The 27,784-nt window shown below is 44.9% G+C and overlaps 1 protein-coding gene and 1 long non-coding RNA gene across 9 annotated transcripts in view; both read left to right on the forward strand.

Moving 5' to 3' along the window:
* The window catches only part of LOC144898455 (uncharacterized), a 48,554-nt gene extending 42,365 nt beyond the window's left edge, over positions 1 to 6,189 (forward strand). The window contains exon 6 of the long non-coding RNA XR_013627328.1: positions 6,135 to 6,189. This is a non-coding gene — a long non-coding RNA (uncharacterized LOC144898455). The remainder of the gene's footprint in view (positions 1 to 6,134) is intronic.
* A 1,521-nt stretch (positions 6,190 to 7,710) lies between these two features.
* The window catches only part of LOC131108420 (neuropilin-1a), a 68,160-nt gene continuing 48,086 nt past the window's right edge, over positions 7,711 to 27,784 (forward strand). The window contains exons 1-9 of one of the 8 annotated variants that reach the window (XM_078790540.1): positions 7,711 to 7,794; positions 7,913 to 8,089; positions 10,147 to 10,291; positions 11,816 to 11,857; positions 11,923 to 11,982; positions 12,071 to 12,194; positions 14,033 to 14,110; positions 19,873 to 20,290; positions 21,645 to 21,819. In XM_078790540.1, coding sequence (XP_078646666.1) covers positions 20,224 to 20,290; positions 21,645 to 21,819 — 242 coding nt within the window. In that variant the 5' untranslated portion in view covers positions 7,711 to 7,794; positions 7,913 to 8,089; positions 10,147 to 10,291; ... (3 more) ...; positions 14,033 to 14,110; positions 19,873 to 20,223. The other 7 variants (XM_078790544.1, XM_078790541.1, XM_078790542.1 and 4 more) reach the window with 7 other exon arrangements.

The following is a 27,784-nucleotide window of genomic DNA, read 5'->3' on the forward strand; positions in this document are numbered from 1 at the left end:
TTCAGAATCAGCTGGCATGCGTTGGTCGCCCAGCGCCGAGCGAGGGCGTTTGGAAATAAGTGAACTCCGCTTGTCACTCGGGCTGTTCCCGACAAAGAAGAATGTCGGTGAAATGCGCAACTACTTGCTTTGTCTTGTCCGTTGGTGCAATTGCTTGAAGAGGAATAGACGTGTCGCCGGGGGAAGACAAGCTTGTGTAGACGCGCGCATCAATCCTTCCTGTCACTCAAGGTTGGCCTGAAAGAAACCTGGGCCGGGAACAACGGCTGAAGGCCCCATTTGACGGATGACATTGCTGTTGGACATTAGCGCTTTAGCGGCCGTTCGGTTAAGCCCATCAATATGGCTGCCTGCGTCTTTCACACCGACAATACTTTATCTGTCTTCTGTATTTCTTCTTTCTATTTCCGCAGCTCCACTGAGATGAGTCTTGGGATGGCGAGCTGACATTTCTAAGGACGCGGGCAGTCTTGCCTCCGCAAAGGAGATCTCACGGTTTGACACAAGCGGCTTTCATAGCTGGCACTTGTTGGTCGTGTTTAATCAAGGGTCCGGTTCAGGTGTCAACTGTGTTTTCCTTGCGTCTTGTAAACTACGCAGTTGGTGTCAGGATTCGGGATAGTCGGGTCAAGGATGATGGCGTCCGTGGACGCAGTATGGGGGCAGTCCAGCGCTTCACAATTGTTCCCCGAATCAGAGGGACCCAAAACTCCATTGTAGAGTCCCCTCCTGGTGGTGCTGTGGTGTCCAGTTTTGGTCGGACAACAACCAGGTTTCACCCTCAGCAGTGTAACGGTGTCGTACGTACAGGCGGAGAACATCCTGGCTTTTTGTTGGGGAACTGTACGTGAGAAGTCGGTATCTGTCATGACTGACTGTGACTTGTACGCAAGTAGGTCACGTCACGCACCATCAAGGGTCTGTGTCAGACGGGCGTGTGGTTTGAAGCCACAGGCGGGAAAGCTGACGTGCAGCTGTTCTTTTCAACCCGATGCAAACGTCACCGAGGTGGCGTCCGGGAAGACAAATTGGTTGCGCGTCCCTCACGCAGACGCTCACCTCATGATTTGTGATCTGTCGGTCAGTGTTCAGAAGGTTAAAGCGTGCTTGACGTCACGTTCTGCAAACCACTGCTGGTCTTATCTCGGAAGCGCTAAGTGCTTCCAGAGCACCTATCCGTTTTGCCGTCATGGCTTTAATTGGAAACTTGTGAATGTCTTTATGGGAGACTATGATCTCACCTCCGACTGGGTTGTCGTTCCGCTTCTGATCTTTTAGTTGGTGTTCTTAATATACGTTTTGCACCTGGACCGAACGCCGTAAATCTCACTCTGCAGAAACCCTCTTCATCTTCTCAGCAGGACACCGGCGCTCATTAGCATTGTCATCGTTCTGCTTCTCCAGCATCATGTTATATCTGAGCAGCTCTTCAAAGATAGACGCCGCACGCTCCTTCGCATCCCGACGTGATAAATGCCACCGCATTCCCCTTCATCCCCCTTCATCCCCCTCGCTCGGAGATGAAGGCAAACACCGATGAAAACTTCTAAGGAAAACCGAGCAGGGAAGAAGTGTTTGTTGTTTCATAACGGTGACGGAGAGGACAACTGGGGTGCGAGGAGCAAGGCTGAGGAGGTGCCTTCAAGCCTCATATTTATTTAAGGACAAACAAACCGCTTCCTTCATCACGCCGGTGAATCTTGGCACTTTTGATCTGAGAGGACGTCATCTTGGTACTACAGTCGTCCCTCGTTTAGTGCGGTCAATCGGTTCCAGACCAGACCACGATAAATGTAGGATTCTTTAAAAAATCATCAAGAATTGAACCTTTTTACAAACTAACTATATGATATATACATATCTATGCATGTCTACCACGACGTTACATCCGTATAGTCACCTTGACACTCGTGCAGATAAGCGGCATGGATGGATGGATGGATGGATGGAAAGAAATCCATACATAACCCATGACCCATTGACAATAGTTTGTGGTGAACTTCGGTGTTTGACTTTAAGTTGATTTATTGCTTTGTAGTCCGTGATATTAGACTTTACAGAGTGAAGGGCAGAACTTCTCCAAGCGTGCCAAACTCAGGTCTCATAAAATGTGATTTGCACGTTTGTGTACGCCGTGAAATATGAACACGGTGAAGTCTTCATTCAATGTAAAGTGCAAAAAAAGTTTGGCTTCTGTTGTTTGAAGGAATGTTGCATGTCTTCATCACTCCTGATCCGAACACCAACGCTTCCCTCAATCAAAGCGTTCACGCTTAACGATTAATAGAGCAGGCTTCGGAATAAGCAAAGAAGGTTAACTCGCATGAACAAAGAGGAATATCCTCATAAATGAGAAAATATTGATAGAAATGATCATGAAAACCTTAGGGGTGCTCAGATCTTCTTCATTTAAGTGGACCTTTTTGGATCTGTGGGCCATTTTAGAAGTACCTAATTGGCAGCCCTGGTGTACAGAATACTCCAACATCCTGTAAGTCACATTCAAACCCAAACCAGACTCCAATAAGCTCCGTTCCAGCCCAAAATAGGACGGCAAGGAGGGTAAAGGTGTAAACACACGAATCACAAACTAAGATGAACGACTTCATTTGACTCGGTTCAAACATCGCTTTGGTTTTCATACATTTCAGTTTTTGTGCGACTTTTGTGATAAATTACGAAACCCAAGGCGCCGCTTTGCAGTCATGTCCGCCGTCTTGGCCCAGCAGAAGTCCTTCACCAAATCATGAACACAAGGTCATTTCAAACATTTGAATAATGGTGTTTTTTTGGATAAAGGACAATCGCAATCCCACACTAAATGAGAGTCAGCGTATCATAAATAAAATGATTGCTTTGTGTACACGCTGTGTCCTTGGCCAATGACTGAGCGTAACGGCTATTAGGGTTCCCTAAGTCTTGTTTTCGTCAAGATCACCTAGGCGATCAGTTTGCATCCTTGTTATGGTTTATGCATGACAAACGTGCGCGGGAAATGCTCTCTGCAATCAGCTCTTGATCTCTGAAAAAAGCCAATTTGCTCTTTGTTTTGCTTCCGCTGCATATCAAGCGAGACGGGAGTCACTTTGCTTTTTCATTTTGATCATCAGCACCAGTCAAGAACACTTGATTGTGCCCGACGACTGAGTCATTTTCAATCATGATATGAGAATCGTATTGTTTCCGTCATGAATAAACATGGCGCGCCTCCTTTCCCCCTCACATTCTTCTAATTCTCACCTGCTGTATTAAAATGCCTAATCTTCTCACAATTGCAGCCTGAGTGATGTGTATTGTATCAACAATAGCATAGCAAGCGACACACACCTAATTACTACCTGGCTGGAAATGATGAGGAATAATAAGCGCCATCATGGAGAGGCAATGACTGCAAGTTCATGAGCAACACGCCGGGATCCGTTCATGAAAGGAAACAATAAGCCTCCTTCAGAGTTCTTAGGAATATGTGCTTACATTCTTGGCGCGTGCTTTTCAAAGACATGCATGAAATTAACATGTTGCGGTAAAGCCTCGGTCGCAACCTGCCGTACGCACGTCTACGTGCACAAAATACAGAAATTCACGGACATGCTCATTTTTAGCGTAGCTTGTCATGTCAAACTTGTCAGGTGCGTACGGGCCCTGTGATGCGGCCAGCATCCTGTCCGTTCATTGGTTGCTCCACGAAGCTCCTGACAGCAATGAAAAGTTGAACATTTTTCAACTGGGATGGCGTCGCAAGCTAGCATCTCGCCACGTTTAACATGCGTGTCGCTAGGACTGGACGTCCTGCATCATGCCGGTCCATTTCATGGCACGAAACAAAAAGGGTGACAACCACCAGAGGATGTTTGGTCACCAGTAGCATCATTTCTCCAAATGTACAAATGCATCCGGCGGCACGAGTCTGTGTATCGGATGGCGAATGAATAGCTTTATCGGTAAAAAAAGCCCATCTCGCCACGTGGAGTTTTAGGTGCTAAACAAGCCCACCAGTCCCTCACCCCCACAAGCCCTGCTTGACTATGCAGAACATTTTAAATCTTGCATACAGATTGAAATATTAATCCAAAGTGTACTTGCTCCAGGGGGTCCGGATGCCCCCGGCAGATCCGTGCAGCATTTCTGTCCTTCACGGTGGCTGAGCAAGACTACGGACCGCTAGCATCGAACAAAGCAAGCAGACAAAAGACTTGAGTGGCAGGAAGGGAGGAAGGTGTTTTTTATGATGACATTTCTGTCTATTCATGCATGTTGAATGCATGGAGAGACGATGCAAGTCATTTCGTGCGCCTTTTATTCCAGGCGGAAAAAAACTTAGCATATTGAACTGAAAACAAACTTTCAAGTTGGCCGTCATCGCCAGGAAAATAGGAAGTGCAATTGAATTGTGAAGGGCCAGTTGCACTTGCAGATGAAATATGTTAATAAGCCGTCACAGCACAAGCGCAACCTCTGGCTAATGGCGCAGTGTTGCAATGGGGCCCTCCACAGGGGGGGAGAAATGAGCATCTTCATCACGGAAACTCCCTCCCTCAGAGAGGAAGAGTCAAGCTGACAGGCGGCGTTAAAAGACGGAGATGGGCTGCCTGGGCCCGCCTCCCGTGCAACATTATCCTTTCAAGCCGAGGAGAGGGAATATAGTCGAAAGAGGATGGTTTCCTTTTAGTGTGAAGATTAAGAGAACATGAAAGGACAAAAAAACGACACTTATGGGAAGAAAAGGATGGTTGCTGCACTGTTGGTGAAAGTGGAACATCACGTCTCCAAGAACCTGTAGATGTAGTGCACACACACACAATATGCTGTTTGAAAGCCGTCAACCAGCACCTCAAAGACCCCCCCCCAATCCCATCTCATCCCATCACGAGTGTGGCTGGGCTGAACCCCAAAGACGAGGACACTGAGAGGTCACAGGGACTCCTTCAAACGTCATGCAAATGGGGCAGGGGTGTCCAAAGTGCACCCCGGGGTCCATTTACTGCCCGTTTTACATTCTAAACATATCATTTTCAAAAAGAAAACTTTTTAAAAATGTGAAAAGTTAGGTTGTGTTGACAATAAAGTCACGATATTACAAGAATGAAATTTATAAGAAAGTTGAAATATGAAACGGCAGAGATTTTACCAAAAAAACCCAAATATTAATGCAACTAAAAGACATATTACATGAAACGAAAACCAAATTTGAAAAATTAGCTTGTGAAAACAGTATTATTATAGAAATTAAGTGAAAATTTGATGGCAACAAAGAAATATCGCAGAAGAAAACTGGCAGATTATTTAAGAAGGTCGAAATATTTAGAAAATGAAAATGGAAGAAATGGGGGTGGGGGGGGGGCAAAGTCGATAATCATAGGCTTGTTCTTCTTAGCATATCTACGTTCCAAAATATCAAAGTAGCAAAGTTGCATCTTTTCATTTGTCACTATGTGCCCCCGATGGGAAATTTGGACGCCCCTGCTGTAGATCAGCACTGCACTCTGGATGACACACACACACACACACACACACACACACACACACACGATATGCTGTTTGAGGTGTTGGCTGATGGCTTTCAAAGAGGCCCAGTCCCCCCCTCGGGTCCCTTCAGAGTGAAGCATCATCCCATCACGGGTGTGGCTGTGCTGAATCCCGAAGACGAGGACACGGCGAGGTCACGGGGACGTCTTCACACGATGCAAATGGAGGAAGCGAGGATTGCAATCACGCCGCCACTGTTGGTTGGAATGACGCATTTGTTTCTCATGGAGTTGCAGCACGAGAAACGGCCTCATTAAAGTGGCGTGCATTTGGTGGCGCTATGAGAGGAGGGGGGCGGGGGGGGGGGACAATATGCCTTGTCGGTTATTTAATGAAACGTCTCACCACGGCACATCAATCCAAGTGGTGGAGCGTTCTGGAATTTTGTTATTGTCAACAAATCTTCCTGAATGAAAAGGTCCAGTATTTCCTGTGTGGAGCCAAAGGCTGCTAGTGTTATTGTTTTGTGTCGTAGAACGTTATTAAACACGGTTTTAGGTTTCAAGTTTTTTTTTCCAAAGTTCTAGAAATTGAAACAAAAGGAAGAAAAAAGCAAAAGGAACAATGTTGAAGAGAAAAGGCTGATTTACTTTTCTTTTGTTTACCAGTGGGCGAAGGGGACGTTTGGACATGGCGTGAACATCACAGACTGGAAAAAAACAGAGGTAACGCTTGATTTACTCACCTTCACAGTCCAGGTAATTGTGATATCTGGGCTGTTTTGTCTTATTCCAATCAGCAGGTCCTCATCCTGGATCCCTAATATGAATCATTGATGCTGATGAGGACGGCCTGGATCACCCCAGGACGCTGGTGTGCATATTCCGGGTATTGTGTCAGCATCAGAGTAACCTTCATGACTGTTTTAGTTTTCCGTTCTATTTACGGCCCCTCGGCCATTAGCATGCTTACTCATTTGCACATTTTGATGAGTTCCCCCCGCAGCACTCCTCAGGCTGGTATGCATCCTAACTTCAAGCGTGCCCGTTTTGCTCACGTGCAAACGGCAAGTGAAAGGACGTTTAACGTGCCTTCATGGAAGGTTGCTTGTGTGTCTTTGTCGGGGAGGCGTGCGGCGTTCCCATCAGCCTGCCGGATTGGAAATCTGAATGATGGCAAACAGTGGAGATTGCAATCGGCCTTTGGTGTGTCCCCACTTGATTGGGGGGGGGGGGCGTCGGGGCCTGTGTGCATGCCGATGAAGAGGATAAAGATAAAGACGTTTATAATCAATACTTTAACAGCACTGTTGACTCTTTTTGCCGAAAGATTTGAAGCGAGAGCGTTTAAATGAAAGTTATTGGATCTGTGTAAGAGATCCCTGATATTTCACGCTCATGCTCCCGGCGTTCCAGTTGAAAGAGAGAAAGATGAAGGCGGAAGGATCCAGCTCAAACTCTCGTCGGCTAATCAAAAGATTTAGCACAGCACCGGAGTTGGAGACTGGCCATGATGCTGTGCCGGTTGGAATGAGGACACTTAATTGAGTCCTGGGGGGGCAGTGGGCTTCCTGCTCGACCTCTGCTCCACTCGTACATCCAGGCGATAAAAATCCCAGCGAGGATCAATAAAATGGCTTGAATTTATGAAGGAGGTGTTAGGAATGGCATATTTTCCACTGAGTGATGGATATGCACAAACATGTTGCCGTGCTTGTGTAAAAAAGGTGGAAAATATTCCATTCACCTTCCAGCATCTTTTTGTAATCAAATGAATCCAAAATCCAACCTGAGCTCGATTTAGACCATCATGAGACGGGATAGTTTTACCCTGCGTATTATGGGATGTTTTGCTGCAATGATTAATGATCAATTAGTACATGTTATGTCATGTAAAATGTTCCATTCCTAACCGCCTTTTTAATATAAGCATGAGGCGGTTTAATTTTACTAATACAGTAATAAATATATTTTAGATTACGGCAAAATTTGTGCTTATCTACCATGAATTGGAAAATATAACATTCTTAAGACCGTTTTAATATAATTATTAAATGAATTGAGATTTAGACCACAGTGGAAGTTTTACCCTGCACCCTGTTTGAGATGAGTACAGCAACACCGTTGTGCTTATCCACCGCAGAGAGGATAATGTTCCATTCCTAACAAAGCTTCCATCTTGCAGTGAAAAGGACCAGAAAAAAGGTTGGCTCTGTCATTTATTGATTTCCTTCTTGGGCCGCTCCACTGTTGCGTAAATGCAGTTGAGTGTTTTTGGTCATGCGGCTCATGAACAAACAGTGATGAAAACATCACCTCCTTGAGAGAGGTAACTATCTCACACGCACACACACACACACACACACACACACACACACACTGGTGTCAGATGAGCTTGCCGCTTGTTTACAATGTCCGGACATCTTTGCTTGTACCTCGTCACACAGGAGCCTGTTAGGCCACGGAAGCCAGGTGACAGATAAAGCCGCTGGACGCTCCACAACCACGGCGCCGGTGACCTCGGTAAACACGGACAATCAGTGACTCATGCAGCCCACCAGCACACCAGCGAGGTTATCTTCAACTAAAAGTGGAGTCTGGACCCGCGGGCGTGTGACAGGATGGTGAGCTTACGTGACCTTGTGAGGCCGCGGCTCCAAACAAACGCCAACACGGCCCCTGGTTAAAGGTTAACACCCACACACGATAAAGGAGCTTTATGTGCGGGTTAACCTTTCCAACGCGTTGAAAGTAGACTCCAGTAAATAGACGGCATGGTGTTTTATTCTTTCTGTATCAGGAATAAAAGCTGTTACATATGGAACAATACGGTTCAGATCTTGGCTCAGACCTTTTTGCGTGGAGTTGGCATGTTCTGTTTTTGCCAACCTCTTTTTCCTCCGGGCTAACTCTTATATTTCGCCCTTCTCTCCCATTCCTGTATTTTTTAACTTTTTAACAATCCTCTCCAGTCCACTTGGTACTAAACATTGGTGCAACACAAATGTCACCACTCCGCTGCAGGTCAGGACGGTGACACATAAGGGGGGCGGGGCCTGTCATGTGATTCCTTTGACTCAACCAAAGCCAAGTTCCCTTATTTTGCTCTGAAATATCTACATGACATATAACATATGGCATGTACGTTCTCAAAAGTGAACTTTATTTATGAAGGGCGATATGGTTTCATCACAGTGCAGACGTCTTATAGTTATGATTCAAATACGTGGAATACACACGTGTAACATACATTTAAATACAAATGTTTGTTCCTACTTCTACAACACTTCATCATTTTCCAGCGTTTTCTTAGGCAAAGTGGCTCCTCGTGCCAAGCATAAATATCTATATATATATATATATATATTCATATTGAGCAAGAGCAAGGCGTTTTCGTGCTCGTGTCTGTGACCTCCGGGCATTTCATCACGACTGAAATCCATGACTTGATGTGTGCAATATTTACACAGCACAATGGACAGCCTAACTCTCCTTTCAGAGCTCGGCGTCCAAACGCAGCACTCCAGATCCTATCTATTTGATTTCTCACAGTCCCAATATAACCTCCTCCACGCCAGGCTTTTTATTACCGCTCAGGGAGGCCAGCTTTATTTGCAAGCTGTTTGCTGTAGCAAATTGTTATTGCTCCGTGGCATTTCAATTGAGTGAGATATCAATGGATTGTGTCATTCACTGGCCAGACGTGACTCCAATAGTAACATCAAATATTGGGGTAGGGATTTTAATAAAGGGGGTCGACGCCGTGACTGTAAGAAATAGTCAACCGTCCGCTGACCATCATAAATCCCCGCCGGTGTCATGGTGCACACCTTCGTGACGGAGGCCGCGGCTTGTAACGGGAAGGGCACAGCCCCCCCCCCCGGGGTGAAACCAAAACCATGCATGGGATTGACTGGCTGTGGCGACCCCTGACAGGGAAGAGACCAAAGTGAAAACTAAAGACTGACCCAGCAGGCTTAAGGCCAAACCAAACGCTCACAGAATCTTTCTTGGGTTTGATGTAGATTCAACATCACGGCAATGGGGCACTTAGGACCCCCCCCAAAATAAATTATTTCCGTTCTGTGACATTTGTGCTGGCTACCAAAGTTCTGACTATGCAACATAACATTCACTTTAGAATGGCACAACAATATTTTCTATCGTTACGTCCTTCAATAAGCGCCATCGTCATGTTACATTTTGCATCTAAGTGGTTGCCAGCACGGTGCTTTTACTCTATTTAAGTCTTTCAGAAAAACTACAGTATCAAATGAGTTTACTCCTCGCATTTTCCGGCTGTGTTTGATTTCTTCACCAGCCGATCCCAACCGGTTCCATCTGAGTGGTGAGGATGATTTATATTCCGATTGCAAGCATGACCCCATTTAGGGTTTTACATAATACAGGCATTTGTCATGGCTCTGAATTCTGTTTTTAATGTTAGGAAAATGACTATAATTGCGACTGATGCAGGAATATAGTGTGCATGTACGTAAACTTAGCTATGTGTCAAGGTCATGTTGAGTCACCCTTGGAGGGAAATGTGCGGAACGCCGTCTGCGAACGCCACTTTTCTTCTGGGTCTGACCCTCCCTGATCTCTGGCTTCTGTTTCTTTGTCTCGCTCCTCTTTGTTTCGCCTGCCTGTCTTCATTAAACTTGTCAAGTTCTCGCTCCAGCTTTGCCAGTCTGCTATTATGCTTTGCGGCGCTCATCAGCGTGCCCTTCAGTTGCCTGGAAACTGAGCATGACGAAGACCTGAGGACGGCAGCAAAGTACATCAGATGGAGGTGTATCGAGTCGGTGAAAAGTTTCAGAAGAAAGGTGAGGTCAAACGGATGCATGTTGCCGGGAATGTGTACCTTACGTATCGATGGTACAACCGACCAATCGGGTCAAAGAATCACGTAGAAGCCAAACCCATACACTCATCAGCTATACAGTAGGCGAATAGTGACATCCAAGTACACAACCATCCAGGGAGACGTTATAATATCTTTATCGTGTTCACCAGAGTCCAGTGTTAGTTGTGTAGTTGCGTGTATTCTTCTGCTGTAACCAGTTTTCCAGGGAGCCTCATTCACTTGAAGTGGACATGAATTTATACAGGTAAGTGCTACATAATTATACTTGGATGTGGCCGTGGCTTCTCTTAGGGACATAAAAACATTCTGTTAAAATAATAATACTAATAATACATAAAATAAATTTAAGTGCAATGTTCCTGAAGCGTGCATCGTAGATAGCCGTGTCACCAGTGGCTGACTTCCTGTCTGTGGAGTACAAAAATAATTCGGTGTGTAGCAAACATTCCAATGAGCTTTCATCCCGTTTGGAAAAACCAGAGCAAAGCAAGCCTGATTCGTGCATCACCGCCAATCAATGTGGTGTTCAATCAATACCTGGGGCATGTATTTGTGCGCCCCTTTGGTCACCGAGCTAATAACTGAAGAAAACTGATTGTCTGCCGTATATATCACTTTATATACGTAAGTCATTCATTGGAAAAGCTTTTAAATTGTGTCGTAGTCGTTGGTCATACCCAATCCAACATTTGACTTTAGTTCCTTTGGCTAACTCCAGTGAAATAGTTGTTGGGATCTCCATAATCTTTTTGACACAAAAAGTAATCACTTTGAGGAGGATTAGTAAAGAATTCCAAGCTGACACGAAAGCCCTTCCAGACTGGGGCCCACTCCTACGTACCTACAATTAGAACATCGTTGTAAATCTGACAAAGTAACATCTGTGCAAACAAAATATCTGGAAGCAAAAGCAAGCAGGAAGTCATAATCTGGCATCAGATCCGCTTGGATGAAGCCGGGCTCGGGGAATGCCGGAGGTGTTTCACACTTCAGCAGATCCTAAAGTGAGTGCGTCCAATGGCAAATTAACATAAGATTTAACAAGAATTCACTGAGCTGCAACCAGCGTGTTTGTGTTCTGGCGCCGGGACGCCATTTGCACAAACCTTGTGACGATTGTCCCCAGCCGTGTGTCTCGTCTCTGGCTTTATAGCCGCTCTATCTTCAAACGCTTCATACGGTCGTTAACCAGCACATACAACGTGGAACTGGGGTTCGTCGTCTGCAGTCCAGAAACGTCTTATCTGCTGATGTAATCAATCTTTACAGTGAATGGAAGGAAGAACACGTGATGTGCTAATCCCATTCCAGAGCTGTATTTCACCCACGTCTGCTTGAGATGCTCCCGTTTCTCACCTGTAGCCCCCCCCCCCACACACACTGCATTTGACTGCAAATATTTCTGTTCCTGTCTCTCCTCTCTCCCTCTGCCCTGCTGCCTCTCTTTGTCTCGCCGTCCGTCTCCATTTGTCTCTGCGGACAGGAAGCTTTCTCTGAGGGCTGCACTCTGACACGGTGTAAAGAAGTAAGTTTGCTCCTGCAGTGACAGCAGCACTTTGCAGTCAGGATAACAACTCGGGATATTGACAGAGTGGAGGGAAAGAACTTCAGGGGTCATCGTGAGCTGGCAGCCAGGAGACGGGAAGCCTGGTATGTTTGTCCAGGGTTCCAATAATGGCGGAGAAATGCTTCAAATTAAGTGCTTATCAAATAGTCTGTCTCATCTTTGCACCTTTAGAGTCTGCTGGTGTCAAACTGACAGGATTCCACACGTGGAGGTTTGCCACACGGTTGCTCGATTACCCAAAACCAAGAGTTACGCAACACAGGGATGTTAATCATTTGAATCACAGACACTGAAGGTGGCCAATCAGAACACACTTCAACCTCGCCTTTGTTGACATCATCTGATACTGTATCACTCCTCTAGTAATAAGGTTAAATTAAAGTAGTGGTACATATTATCATTACACCTTTGGATTCCGTCAATCCGCTCAGCCTGTCATAGAAGGCCATCTGGACATGCACTCACGCAGCACAACAAGACATAAAAGTAGTGCAGATCAACATACTTCAAGCCAGAGTCTCACACAAACGTAACTTTCACTTTCCTCATTGTTGCGGTATAGTTAATTAATAATTGATTGTTGCTTTGTGGCTAACTATCGGCTATTCTCGGTCCAAAAATATAGATAAATATGCAGCATTGTGGTTCTCCTCTGATATTGTGTGGAAGTGGTAGGTTTTGTACTTCTTTCCCCACTCTGTTTCAAAGAATTTATGAAGTAAATTAGAGAGGCTAACAAGGTAGCTCACCAGTTTGCTATGCTAGCGGTAGCCGTTTATGTCCTGCAGGGATCTCGTAGCCTGTGCAATGGGATTTCAACACAGAATAATAGGGGTGTCCAGGTGATTATAGGGGTGTTATTTCATGTCTATGGGGATCCAATCGTGATAAAACCGGTATTTACTAAGTCATGAACAGGTTTTCTATGTTCTAAGTACAAAGCTGTTCCATCTATAAATGTTGAATCAGACTTAAAGACGTAAATTCACTTATCACGGTCGAGTCTAGAACCAAATGAAGGAAAACTGTACTTTCCTTCTGGGCTCTTCCTTCATCCTGGATGACGGAATAGAATTAGAAAAGCTTGTACATCGTGTGATTGGCTGCTCCTCCAATAGCAACGCTGTCCACCAACCAGGAAGAAATAACCTTTCCAGCCGTCAATACCCTGCACACTTCCCAAGGAGCAACCGCGTGGTTAAAGATTCAAAGAGCTTCAAAGAGTGAGAATATTACCAGTTGATTTAAGCACTTGAGTGGCGTTACAGTAAGACGTAATGAAAACATGTTAGAAAAACCCTTTGAGCAAAATGTGTACGAGGAAGGTCAAATATTCATCTTCATTTCTCTCTTTGATAAATGTTTAAATACCCTGGAGACGTGCACACATGAATAAAACAATGCAAGTTATTGTTAGACCAGATGCTTTCAAATGTAGACATGTAGCAAATATCAAATATGAACATTGATGAAAAATGTGGGTCAGACTTTGTAGTAAATCACTGAAGACTGATAGTCAATGACTTTGACCGACAAGAACCTGCAGATCCAAAATCAGAAGGTCCGACTTGAAGACGACACACGCCATATTGTACGCAAACTGAGGCGTCGGTTCATTGTCGAGGTTCATTGTTTGACCTTGAAGGTTCCACTATATTTTGGGGGTGGTTTAAAGTTAAAACATGACATAACGATATTGTTTGAAAACATTCAACGCAGCATGTCCGCCATGTTTGTTGCCGCCTGTTCTCTTGTCGGCAATTGATGTTGGTGGTAAAAAAGTGATGTGGACATATGTTAACATATTTTTACAACGGCACCCGCTGCGACTGAAGTAGCAAGTTTACTGGGACACATTCTATTCGGTTGTTGAGATTAATGCATAATTAATCGCAGCTCTGGCAAGCCATGTTGGACTTGGGTTGCTGCTCTGCTGGGGAATTTGGGCCAGCTGGGCGGACGGTACTCAATTTGGACCCACAGTCCACTGATTGGGCTGGGAGCTTTTAGGTTACACTTGGCAAGTGTTGCCAAACCTTACATCTTCCGAAGTGGCGCTGTTTGAAAAGATGTTTCGTAATGAGATGTTTCGTGATTGGTTCTAACGTTTTTGTGTTGTGTTCTAAACGCTAGGACCACAGAGCATCGTCTCGCTGTAGGCTGTCCAACATCCTTCACCTGGAAGAGTGCTGCCCGACCAATACCGTCCAGGTAGGACATCCCCTGTGCTGCTTGCTGCTATTCATGTAACGTGTATTTTTTTATTGATATATATTGTTGCTTTAATGGGGAGGATTTGTTGTGCGGCTCTTTGATACGGTGCGTTAGTCGAATTTGGCGAGGAAGAGCACAGATACTGTACGTACTATATCCACTCCACAAACACACTGACTGACTGTGGCCCCTCCCACCCCTCCAGCAGCGCACCCATACAAAGCCCGGCGTCTCATCTTCCTCACTTGCCCGTCTCACCATTTCAGCTTATCTTTGGCATCAAGGCAGGTCCGCCATTGTTGGGATTTCCTCCCCTTAATTGCCGGGACTCTGGGCTCACTGCGCTGCTGTTTCAGGTTCCATTTCGCTGGATGAAGGTACACGGCCAGAGGCGGGGTTGGGTTTACCGCCTGTTGAAGCTCCTGGCACTTAACAAAGCACTTTATTCATTTCGTTGTCCTCCTTGGGACATCAGCTATTATCCCACTCATGATGAAGATGATTGGTCAAGGGGCAAATCTGTCTTGCTGAAAGTTGACCGGACGCATTGACAACCCATCATTGGGGTGCTCGGGTGACAGAAATAGGACTTGTCAACTCGGAACACCCATTGGCTACGTACGCTACGACATTAAACTCCTCTTGCTATGAGGACAATTTCTCTTCTCTTGATATTCTGACATTACTCTCCTCATTCTTTTCTTGCTCAATATTATGTTTAGAATGTCCCGAGGGCCACTACAATAAGAGCCGTGGGCTGCATGGCCCCCCCGGGCCACACTTTGAACACCCCTGATAGACGACAATCAACATTTTATTTAGCAGCGTCTGGTTCCAAGCAATAAGATCCCAGTGCGATGCTTCTCTGACCTACATAGCTTTTCCCTCCTGGATCACACTTCCCTCATCTCTGGGGCTGATGATGATGATGATGATGGGCAGGACAATATTCATTATCTCTTCCTGGCAAATGAACTCAATGCAGACATTAACAATCTTAAAAGTAAAAAATAAAATAAAAAAATTCCAAGCTGCGATTTTTTTTTTCCGACATGTAATTAAACATCAAATTGGTGCCTGGAAAAAAGAGGAAAAGATGGCTTGATTAGGTATCAAGGATTGGATCGTTTCCATCAGCGATGATGTGAAATTGGGGTGCTGCAAGAGTGAGTTTGTGTGTGTGTCTGTGCACGCACACACACACACACACACACTGTTAAATGGCGTCACATGTGCGGACTCACATGCACAGGCCGAGACTGACAGTCGGCTGCCTCATCATTAATTCAGGAGCAGTCTCTCGCACCCTCCTCTACCCCTGAGAAGCTCTCAATGCTTCCCGGCAACATTATGCATATTTATTCATACATCTTTGCTGCTTGGCTAAATGTCACTGTAAATGTGTCTCCTTCCAATCAGGCCCTTTCTTTGTTTTTGCACTATGCCATCTCCCCACGCCCCCTCGTCTTATGTTGCTCCCCCCCAACCTCGTCTTCCAACCCCCATGAAATTGTTTCATGCTCTTGAACTATTACCATAATGTTTCCAAAATTCAGATGCACTTTATTCAGCCCTCTGCTGATTTGATTCACACTTAGTTTCACCTCTCGCTGTCTTCTGCAGCGTGTGATATCACTGAGGGGTGTAGCGCCTCCTCCCCGCACGCCCGCCACCTCCGCCCCGCGATTTGTCACCCACTCGGGTCTCTACTGGCGCCCGGAAGCTCTGCCAGTAAACCAATATAGAATCATCCTCTCTACTTTGTTTCTCCAGCTTATCATTCACCCCCCCCTTTTTTTTTTCTAAAACTCCACATGTACGCTTGACATTCCTCTGGAAAACAAGATCCAAGATTCCCAGCTTGAAGCCTTTTGAAAGCTGGTGCGTGAAGTATTTCTTTAGTAACAAGCAACATGTGTCTTTGTGCTGGGACGGCTTTATGGACCATGTCCACGCCATCCGCCGTGCTTGTCATGGACGACGCGAGGATGCTGTGACCGACTGTCATGCAGAGACGTCAGTCAAGGGAAACAAGCCTCGTGGGTGGATAGAGAGAGAGAGCCGTCCCTGGCCGCTCCGTAGGTCTAATTTCACGGCTTCACTCTGTCATGTTTTTAAAACATACATGAAATCATGTTGCTCCATGGTGGAGTACGGCCTACTACACGCGTCCCTCGCTGCTTCGCACTTCCAACCGCCCCATAAATACTCCCAAAAAGTCATGAACTACTAAATGATGGCTGTTTGGTGGTGGACCAGTTCTATGGAGTATTGTGGTCACGAGACATGACGTTAGATCACATGACTTTCTTACCGCATGGCGACTGAGCCAGCACAGCGCAACGGATGTGCCTTGGCCGAGACGGACACGCCATGGCCGAGACGGACGCACCATGGCCGAGATAAAGGGGGTGGGAAAAAAGGCTGTCATCTCCTTCCGTGTCCAAGTGATAAGTTTTTTCCTTTTTGTCTTTCCTCTCCAATCCATTTGAAACACTTGACGTTTGGAATAATTATATAGAGGCTAACTAGTTAGCTTGCCATGCTAGCAGTAGCTGCAGTGATCCTGTAGTCTGCGCAATGTGATGTGAGCAAAGGAGTGTAAATGTGACTATAGGGGTGTTATCTCACATCTACAGGGCTCTGCAATTCCGTGGATATTCTTAATAACATATTCATAAGACACCAAAACACAACTAGTCAAAGTCAAGCCCACCCGTTTCCGTGATAGACACACCGCTTCAGTCATGCAATCACTCCTAAAAATAAATGGCAGACATCCGTGTGCAAAATGACTCCTAAACCTTGAAATAATCCACAAAGTCATTGGAACTGCAGCCAAACGTGAGAACGGCTGACACTGGGTCTGGGAGGGGTCCAGGTGCTCATTGAGTGCACAAGGGAGCACACGGGCCAAGGTAGAACCCGTGAAACTGGGGGCGGGGTGCAGATTGACGTCACTGGCCTTGTTTTCCGTTCATCCCAAACCTTGGCGTAACCTCTCATCCCAAGTATTTCCTTGCATCCAGGTTGTTGGGATGCGTCTGAAAAAGTCTATATTTCAATGGGAAATCCAGCTGGGAATGTTCCCGCTGAGCCAAAGACTTCCAACCTGAACAGCTCACTTGCCCAAAAAAAAGCTAATGAAATCAAACCCAGCGCTTTCAGCAGCAATAAAAATGTCTGCTTTTTTACCAGAAGTAATTATTCACCCGGCTCTCGGAAAGATTATTGGGGCCATGTAAGACAGAGCAAATCCTTGAAATTGCTCTTTTATTGTTCCTGGACAATCAAGCCCCCATTTCGGATATGGTCCCCTTGTGAAACGACTGTCGGCATTATTCCCGTCTCATCCCAGGACACCAAAGGCTGCCTTTGATAGAGATGCCGCCTCCATTTTAACATTGGCCTTATCGGGAAGACGGGAGTTATTACAATAAAGTCGCTCTCTAGGAATAAAAAAACCGCAGCCTTATCTTGCTCGATTGTACCGCAGTAGTTTTTTTAATCTATCATTAACCCTTTGGAAGAGTCTACAAAAGCTGGAGAGGGTCTCATCCATCAAGTGGGTTCCTGTCGCCCGCATTATTGACGCTTCAACACGTTTGGCCGTGTAGGGTCCGATTAACACGCATACAGGATGTAGTCTTTAAGCTCCAGACCCCAAAAATGGCGAACGCGCTTGTCTGGAGAGCAGCTGTCAGGCAGCCGAGCTGCACTGCCTCGGACGCCCCCTGCAGGCCCCCACCGGCACAGCAGCTAATGACATCATTTCCCAGGAGGTCAGGAGATGGTGTGACAGCTTCCAGGAGTTTTACCTGACCAAAATATGGGCTGGATGCTGGACGTGACCAGACATGCTCCTGGGGGTCCGCACGCAGATCCAGGCTGCAGAGGGGGATTTCAGGAGGACACTTTCATTATTTTATTTTCTTATTTGAAGCTGAAGGGGGGTGTCTGACCTCTGATTTATATTTATTCATGTTATATATATATTATTTTTAAAGTTATACATTTATTATGAAAGCTGTTATGAGCTGGAGCAAAAACACTGCAGGCCCATAAAATGAAACAACAATTTATTCATTCATCACCTCCATATTTTGACCACAGGAGTTGACATAAATAACCAGATTTTAATGACGACACTTTTTTTCTTGGTAATAAATAAATATAAAAAGTGTTGAATCCATTTCCGGCCCGTGGGCCATGCTACATGACTGTTGGGAAAGGATCCTCTGGTGTTCCGATGGCCTTGAAGTATTCACTACATTCTTAGAGTAGCTCGTATTAAAAGGAGCTGTGGGCCTCAAATGGCCCCCATGCTGCACTTTGGACACCACTGTCATAGAGGTTGAAAGTGCACATTAGTGTGTGATCCAAAGCAAGAGATTCCGTTGAATGTGCCTCCCGACCTTTAACAGCACTTCCTTTACCTGAAAGCTTCGAAATGCTTCCGGGCTCCTAAGAAGGCAGCTGCGTGAACTCACGCACCCCCACGCGTGTGCACGGCCGCGTACTCATCCCTGGTAGAAAGGGGGTGTGTGATGCTGGCAGGGACTCAAACCCTCGGCGTGTTCCGTCAGTGCGAGCAGCGGCTGCGGCGGCGCGCGGAGGACAAGCCAGACGGGAGGAGACCGACGGTTTGGGAGGTCGCAGGGGACTCATCGGTAACTTTTTCTTGTCAATTTCAGCCTCTCGGTGGCTTTTGTGGCTCGGCGTGGTCGGCGGAGACGCGGCTGAAGCGGGAAGGAGCGGGAGAGCTGAAGGAGGCGACCCCGCCGAAGCGCGTCTAAATGCGGGGAGGAGAGGGAAGGAGTCCCCGGGCTTTGGTTGCGTGTCTTTACGCGGGACTAAATAGAAACGGAACCCAATTGTACTGTGGTCCTCCTTCGGAGCAGGCGAGGCAAGGAGGCTAGACTTGTAGGAAGTCTCTTTTGCCTTGTTTTGAGGAAGACTTAGCATTATTTGTGGAGAAATTGGAAGAAGGTGGATCGTACGAAGGCGCTGCAAGACAGGTGAATACTATTTTTATTAGTACTATTAAAATACTATAAAGGCACGTTTGCTACTTTTGTGGGCACGTAAATGATGAAATGACAAAAAGAGCATGATTTTTCTTTAGAATTTTTGAATTTAGCGTTGTTGAATTAGCGAACACAGGCCGTTTGTGTTCTTATTCCGGAGTAAAAAGGCGAGTACTGTCATTTGTTCCTACATTATGAATGAGAAAAGAGTGCTTTTGGTGTCCGCTTCTGCCGTCTCCCGTCTTGGGAACTACCGGTGCGTGTAAAATGTGGCACAAAGATGCCCATTTTATTGGTTCAGGTGTACAAATTGCACATTTGAGGTTTCGGACGACAGGCGGACCTTTTTGATGGATTATGTCATGTGTTGCTTTACAGCAGTTTATTTTAGATGGACGGATGGACGGTCCGTTCTCCGATATTGCATGGACGCTGCCTTGCTGGTTTTAGTAAAAATGGTACGGAGAGAGGCATCGCACCCAATAGACTACCTCTGCTCTGTTGGTCAGAGCGCCGCTTTTACGCATAAAAAGACACATTTTTGGTTTCCACGCACTTTGGCTGTTTGTAGCCAGGCCGAAAAGGCTCATCACCCCGTAAAGGAGCCTTTGTTATTTTAGGAGAATGTCTTTTTGGGAGTTTTGACTGATTTGGGGATAAGAGGAGCGCCCTTTCCAACCTGCTCTCACCTCCTTAAACCTGTCTCTCCTCTCTCCTCTCTCCTCTCCACAGCTCAGGAGTGCCTCCTGCCAACCCGTTCATTGACTAAATAAGGAGTCAAAGTGGGAGTGGATCATTTCTTGACATATATACAAGGTGTGGGGAGAGGACATGGCCCATTCGGTGCTGGAGAGAAGAGCCCAGCCGGCTGATGCGAGAGGGAAGAGGATCTGAACGACAGGATGCTGGAGACCTGAATCTTGCCTCGACTGCTTCACGTCAAGTCGCACTTTTTCATTTGCATCTTTTCTCGCCTGTGCCCCTGCCAAGGGAAAGGGGGGCCGCCAAGACGCCAAGGCTTCTGGGGGAGTTTATCTGGGATTTCTCTTTTTCTCTTTTTATTTTTGGGGAGACAAACCAAGGATGCATTGTGGATTAGTCGTTATCCTGTTGATGGGAATCCTCTCGGTGGCCAAGGCTTTCAAAAATGGTGAGTGTGACATCTGATATCTATATAAATAATCCCTTTATGCACTCTGCCAGGCAACTAATCCCAATATTTCTTTAAAAGATTAGCCCAGTGTGATCCACGCTGATCCCCCTGGCAAACGCCCACCTCACCTTCTGGCAACTAGGACCAAAAACACTTCCTTCCTTCAGGACGACATCCTCTTTTATTCGGATAAATTATGAATTTGAATCATATTTAAATGTTTTTCCTCAATTCCAATCAGACGCAATTCCAATTTCCTTCATAATTTCATCACAAGAAGTATTTGAGTCCTTGACCCTGCACTTAACTTCCCAAACTGTGCGGCAGACTCAGAATTTCTGCGTTTATTTGAGACATTTTACAGATTAAAATATAAAATAAACTAAAACCTTCCTGAAACTAAAAATGTGAATCAGGTTTTTTAGCAGAATAATTCTAAAGAGGCCACCCTCTTTATGTGGTGTGTCAGTTTTATGGCATCTTTCCTTGGCTACTTTTCATTTTTTTATGTTTTCTGACATTTCGATGAGATGGAATTCTAAGGAATTCTAACCTTGATGAATTGTATTTATTAGAGTATTTCATGTATAAATGTACCACATGAAGTACTACACTCTCAACCTCCTCAACTGTGCAGCAGTCTCCTCATTTCCGCCATTTATTTATTCAGATTCAAATATCAGCTAAAATACCCCAATTGGGAAAAATTCCCCAATCCAATGTTTGATTGCGGAATAGCTTCATGTGGCCTTTGGCCATTTTATACCTTTCTTTGACCTATCTAGCAGGCCTTTCTTTGTCATTTTTATGTCTTCTAACCTTGCCCAATCGTATTTAATCCCAACCAGAAGCACTTCCCTCCTCATAGCTGAGCAACTCTATCGGAGTATTTTATGTAGAACCTTGCCACATGAAGTACTCTCAACCTTCCGAACTGCAGCAGGCTGAACGTGTGTTTTTGTTTCAGCTTTTAAGCCATTTTTCACACTAAAAATAATCCCTGAATGATCAAGCTTCTACCCTCTTTATGTTGTTTGCCTTTCATGGCAGCTTTTCCTTCGTTATGTTTTCCTAATTCTCCTTTCATTCCCAACGCGTTCCTCTGCAGACTACCATGTATTTCATGTCAAAATGGAAGCGTTGTAGGAATGGATGCGGTTAATAATAAAGTCCACATCAGGTCTCTCTGCAACCCTTCACTGCAGACGCACGTCACAATCTGACGTCTCCCTCATAATCCGAACATGGAATTATCCCAAGTGTTTATTCTGCCGAACTCGGATCTTGTTGATTGTTTGCGTCTGCTGATTGTCTCTTTGTGTCCACGGCATTGATCTCATCTCCTCTGCAGACAAATGTGGAGGCAACATCCGAATCTCCAACGCCAACTACCTCACCTCTCCCGGGTACCCCATGTCTTACGCCTCCTCTCAGCGCTGCACGTGGGTGATCACGGCCCCCGGCCCCCACCAGCGGATCCTCATCAACTTCAATCCACATTTTGACCTGGAGGACCGGGAGTGCAAGTAGGTTCCTTCTACACTTGCTTGTATGCTTCATGGAAGCTTCGGAGGAGCTGAACAAGTCAGCCTGGGTGTGAGAAATATTGTGTCAACATGTGACAGCTAAAAGTGTGAGAGCAGGATTGATGAGAGTTCCTTTGTTTGGGACCTCCTATGCTTGTTGGACGTGGAACTACGCCATCTAGCGTTCATGGAGGGTACTACCACGACCCCCGAGCTGCCGCTCCCTGGAGTGGCTCACAAAGAAGGTCTCAGCAGGGCTACTTTCTTTGTGGAATGTTCTCACCTCACGTCTTTGCCGAAAATCACTTGCTGTACTTTTACTGTAGTGGGCAATGGAATCATCAATCAGAAAATAAAAAAGAAACTTTGTATGGATACTCGCTGTAGTTGGCTTTCCAGCGATACAGGATGTGGAAGATGGATGATATTTCATCAGAAGAAACAAAGGAAGAGGGTGGCGTTATGTCCATGCCTTATAAGGGCGTACTCGGGCTGGACGAGGGTGCCATCCTGATCCATTTCTACTTCTATTCTGCAGTATTACTGCACAATTTCTAACAAATCCTTTTTAGTCTTTAATCATTATTGATGACACGCGAGAGGAGCGATTGCGTGAATAAAATAGCGCGTCCTCACAAAGGGCCACAAATGTACCTGGGATCACTGGGAGTCACTTTCATTGTTATCATGGAAGGTGGCGGTTAGCACGAAGAACTAGCGAGGAGCGATCGCATTGCAGGCGGTCCCGGGGCTCCGTATGATGAATCGGCGGTGAACGGGGGAGCCAGTCAATGGACAGCTATGATTGGCTGGTGAAGTGGTGAGCCTCCCGCCCGTCAGATGTTGAAGCTGATGAAACGAGAGACAGTAATGTGATGAGTCTTTGTCATTGTGGCTGCCCCGAGGTGAGCCATGCCTTGCTGGGCTGCCTTGCTCTGATTGCCCGTGTGTGTGTGTGTGTGGGGGGGGGGTTAGTGTGTGTGTGTGCGTGGTTCAGTGCGCGTGTCGGAGCCTCTACCCCGTTCTGTCTCAGCTGTTTGTTTACGCTGCAGGGCTCAAGAGAGTACAGGGCTTTGCCGGATCCTCTTACTGTATCCCCACTCCTAAAATCCTGGACCCACTCCTCCTTTGTCCCTCCCTGAATGGCTCCTGGATCCGTTTCCCAATCCTGCATTTTAGCCCCCCTGTAAAACTCCCCTTCAGATTCATGGCTGCGCGTCTTTTAAAGACTGGAGGATTCTTCCATGGGGTCCCATTTCAGTGCCAGAGGAACCATAAAACTGTCCAAAAAAGCAGAGGGGGGGCGGGACAATGCGAGTACTAATCAAATTAGTGAGGAATGAATTTCCTGTGTTTAAAAATACAAGCGGTGGAAAATGAAAGCTCGTGGAAGATGGCTTTGCAGGAAGGCAAGACGGTGGGATTTTAAAGGACTTTATTGAGAAAAAGTACAGATGTCTTTTTATCTTATTGACGCCGATACGTTTGTGTTCGGGAGATGGTACTGATATTTACTTTGTCTAGTTTGTGCCCCCCCAGAGGCGAGTAGGACTGGAGCGAATTAGGATGTGAGCAAGTGTACCAGTTGAAATATCCTAACTACGACCAGGAGTAGAGAGCCGAGGCATCCACCTGCTGTCGCCCAGCCAGGTGAACTTCAGACTGACCCCCCCCCAGAATATGGCATGTTTAATCGTGCAGATGGAAGATGAAAAGTTGAACATGGTCCCGTTCTTAAAGCACACAGACCCCAGACGCCTGAAAGTCAACAAAATGTGCTTGACATGTGTTCATCCAGCATCAAAGGACCAACTTGTGTGTTTTGTTCTTCTTGGGCTCATACAAGAACAACAACTTTCACCAGACGTTGAGGCTCTGTTCCGATGTGCCATTTCATCACCGCATAGTTTGGACTTTAAGAAATTAGCATGCTTCCACATGAGTGGCTATATTTACATAGCAAGTGGCGGTTTGTCATACAGAATAACTATGGCAGGGTTTGTTTTTGTTTGTGTCGTTGTTTTCAGCTTTAATGGGGGCTGTTTGTTGGCAGTCCATTTCAGCAATTTTGGTAGAATTTGCACGTAAAACGTCAAATGTTGCAATGGCATACACACGGTGGGATCGAACCAGCAACCATCCGTTTGACTTGAGAATAGAAGCAGAATGTTACAGGTTAATCTCTCATGTGTTGCTGCTCTTTCTCCGCTTATGATGATCACCAAGATGAAAAAGTGAAAAGCATCATGACTCCACCTACATCAGGAGTTAGTTGGTGTTATTTATGTACCGCCAGATACCGTTACCACATCAGTACTTTAAAACTTCATCAGGAGTTAGTTGGTGTTATTTATGTACCGCCAGATACCGTTACCACATTGGTACTTTAAAACTTCATCAGCAGTTAGTTGGTGTTATTCATGTACCGCCAGATACCGTTACCACATCAGTACTTTAAAACTTCATCAGGAGTTAGTTGGTGTTATTCATGTACCGCCAGATACCGTTACTACATCAGTACTTTAAAACTTCATCAGGAGTTAGTTGGTGTTATTCATGTACCGCCAGATACCGTTACCACATCAGTACTTTAAAACTTCATCAGGAGTTAGTTGGTGTTATTCAAGTACCGCCAGATACCGCTACCACATCGGTACTTTAAAACTTCATTAGAGTTAGTTGGTGTTATTCATGTACCGCCAGATACCGTTACCACATCAGTACTTTAAAACTTCATTAGAGTTAGTTGGTGTTATTCATGTACCGCCAGATACCGTTACCACATCGGTACTTTAAAACTTCATTAGAGTTAGTTGATGTTATTCATGTACCGCCAGATACCGTTACCACATCAGTACTTTAAAACTTCATTAGAGTTAGTTGGTGTTATTCATGTACCGCCAGATACCGTTACCACATCAGTACTTTAAAACTTCATCAGGAGTTAGTTGGTGTTATTCATGTACCGCCAGATACCGTTACTACATCAGTACTTTAAAACTTCATCAGGAGTTAGTTGGTGTTATTCATGTACCGCCAGATACCGTTACCACATCAGTACTTTAAAACTTCATCAGGAGTTAGTTGGTGTTATTCAAGTACCGCCAGATACCGCTACCACATCGGTACTTTAAAACTTCATTAGAGTTAGTTGGTGTTATTCATGTACCGCCAGATACCGTTACCACATCAGTACTTTAAAACTTCATTAGAGTTAGTTGGTGTTATTCATGTACCGCCAGATACCGTTACCACATCGGTACTTTAAAACTTCATTAGAGTTAGTTGATGTTATTCATGTACCGCCAGATACCGTTACCACATCAGTACTTTAAAACTTCATTAGAGTTAGTTGGTGTTATTCATGTACCGCCAGATACCGTTACCACATCAGTACTTTAAAACTTCATCAGGAGTTAGTTGGTGTTATTCATGTACCGCCAGATACCGTTACCACATTAGTACTTTAAAACTTAATCAGGAGTTAGTTGGTGTTATTCATGTACCGCCAGATACCGTTACCACATCAGTACTTTAAAACTTCATTAGAGTTAGTTGGTGTTATTCATGTACCGCCAGACACCGTTACCACAACGGTACTTTAAAACTTCATTAGAGTTAGTTGGTGTTATTCATGTACCGCCAGATACCGTTACCACATCAGTACTTTAAAACTTAATCAGGAGTTAGTTGGTGTTATTCATGTACCGCCAGATACCGTTACCACATCAGTACTTTAAAACTTCATTAGAGTTAGTTGGTGTTATTCATGTACCGCCAGATACCGTTACCACATTGGTACTTTAAAACTTCATCAGCAGTTAGTTGGTGTTATTCATGTACCGCCAGACACCGTTACCACATCAGTACTTTAAAACTTCATTAGAGTTAGTTGGTGTTATTCATGTACCGCCAGACACCGTTACCACATCAGTACTTTAAAACTTCATTAGAGTTAGTTGGTGTTATTCATGTACCGCCAGACACCGTTACCACATCAGTACTTTAAAACTTCATTAGAGTTAGTTGGTGTTATTCATGTACCGCCAGACACCGTTACCACAACGGTACTTTAAAACTTCATTAGAGTTAGTTGGTGTTATTCATGTACCGCCAGATACTGTTACCACAACGGTACTTTAAAACTTCATTAGAGTTAGTTGGTGTTATTCATGTACCGCCAGATACCGTTACCACATCAGTACTTTAAAACTTCATTAGAGTTAGTTGGTGTTATTCATGTACCGCCAGATACCGTTACCACATCAGTACTTTAAAACTTCATTAGAGTTAGTTGGTGTTATTCATGAACCGCCAGATACCGTTACCACATCAGTACTTTAAAACTTCATTAGAGTTAGTTGGTGTTATTCATGTACCGCCAGATACCGTTACCACAACGGTACTTTAAAACTTCATTAGAGTTAGTTGGTGTTATTCATGTACCGCCAGATACCGTTACCACATCGGTACTTTAAAACTTCATTAGAGTTAGTTGGTGTTATTCATGTACCGCCAGATACCTTTACCACAACGGTACTTTAAAACTTCATTAGAGTTAGTTGGTGTTATTCATGTACCGCCAGATACCGTTACCACATCAGTACTTTAAAACTTCATTAGAGTTAGTTGGTGTTATTCATGAACCGCCAGATACCGTTACCACATTGGTACTTTAAAACTTCATCAGGAGTTAGTTGGTGTTATTCATGAACCGCCAGACACCGTTACCACATCAGTACTTTAAAACTTCATCAGGAGTTAGTTGGTGTTATTCATGTACCGCCAGATACCGTTACCACATTAGTACTTTAAAACTTAATCAGGAGTTAGCTGGTGTTATTCATGTACCGCCAGATACCGTTAGCACATCGGTACTTTAAAACTTCATTAGAGTTAGTTGGTGTTATTCATGTACCGCCAGACACCGTTAGCACATCGGTACTTTAAAACTTCATTAGAGTTAGTTGGTGTTATTCATGTACCGCCAGATACCGTTACCACATCAGTACTTTAAAACTTCATCAGGAGTTAGTTGGTGTTATTCATGAACCGCCAGATACCGTTACCACATTGGTACTTTAAAACTTCATCAGGAGTTAGTTGGTGTTATTCATGAACCGCCAGACACCGTTACCACAACGGTACTTTAAAACTTCATTAGAGTTAGTTGGTGTTATTCATGAACCGCCAGATACCGTTACCACATCGGTACTTTAAAACTTCATTAGAGTTAGTTGGTGTTATTCATGTACCGCCAGATACCGTTACCACATCAGTACTTTAAAACTTCATTAGAGTTAGTTGGTGTTATTCATGTACCGCCAGATACCGTTACCACATCAGTACTTTAAAACTTCATCAGGAGTTAGTTGGTGTTATTCATGTACCGCCAGACACCGTTAGCACATCGGTACTTTAAAACTTCATTAGAGTTAGTTGGTGTTATTCATGTACCGCCAGATACCGTTACCACAACGGTACTTTAAAACTTCATTAGAGTTAGTTGGTGTTATTCATGTACCGCCAGATACCGTTACCACATCGGTACTTTAAAACTTCATTAGAGTTAGTTGGTGTTATTCATGTACCGCCAGATACCTTTACCACAACGGTACTTTAAAACTTCATTAGAGTTAGTTGGTGTTATTCATGTACCGCCAGATACCGTTACCACATCAGTACTTTAAAACTTCATTAGAGTTAGTTGGTGTTATTCATGAACCGCCAGATACCGTTACCACATTGGTACTTTAAAACTTCATCAGGAGTTAGTTGGTGTTATTCATGAACCGCCAGACACCGTTACCACATCAGTACTTTAAAACTTCATCAGGAGTTAGTTGGTGTTATTCATGTACCGCCAGATACCGTTACCACATTAGTACTTTAAAACTTAATCAGGAGTTAGCTGGTGTTATTCATGTACCGCCAGATACCGTTAGCACATCGGTACTTTAAAACT

The sequence above is a fragment of the Doryrhamphus excisus genome, linkage group LG5 (assembly GCF_037039965.1).
Source record: "Doryrhamphus excisus strain RoL-2023G ecotype Guam linkage group LG5, RoL_Dexc_Guam_v1.1, whole genome shotgun sequence".
Taxonomy (NCBI): domain Eukaryota; kingdom Metazoa; phylum Chordata; class Actinopteri; order Syngnathiformes; family Syngnathidae; genus Doryrhamphus; species Doryrhamphus excisus.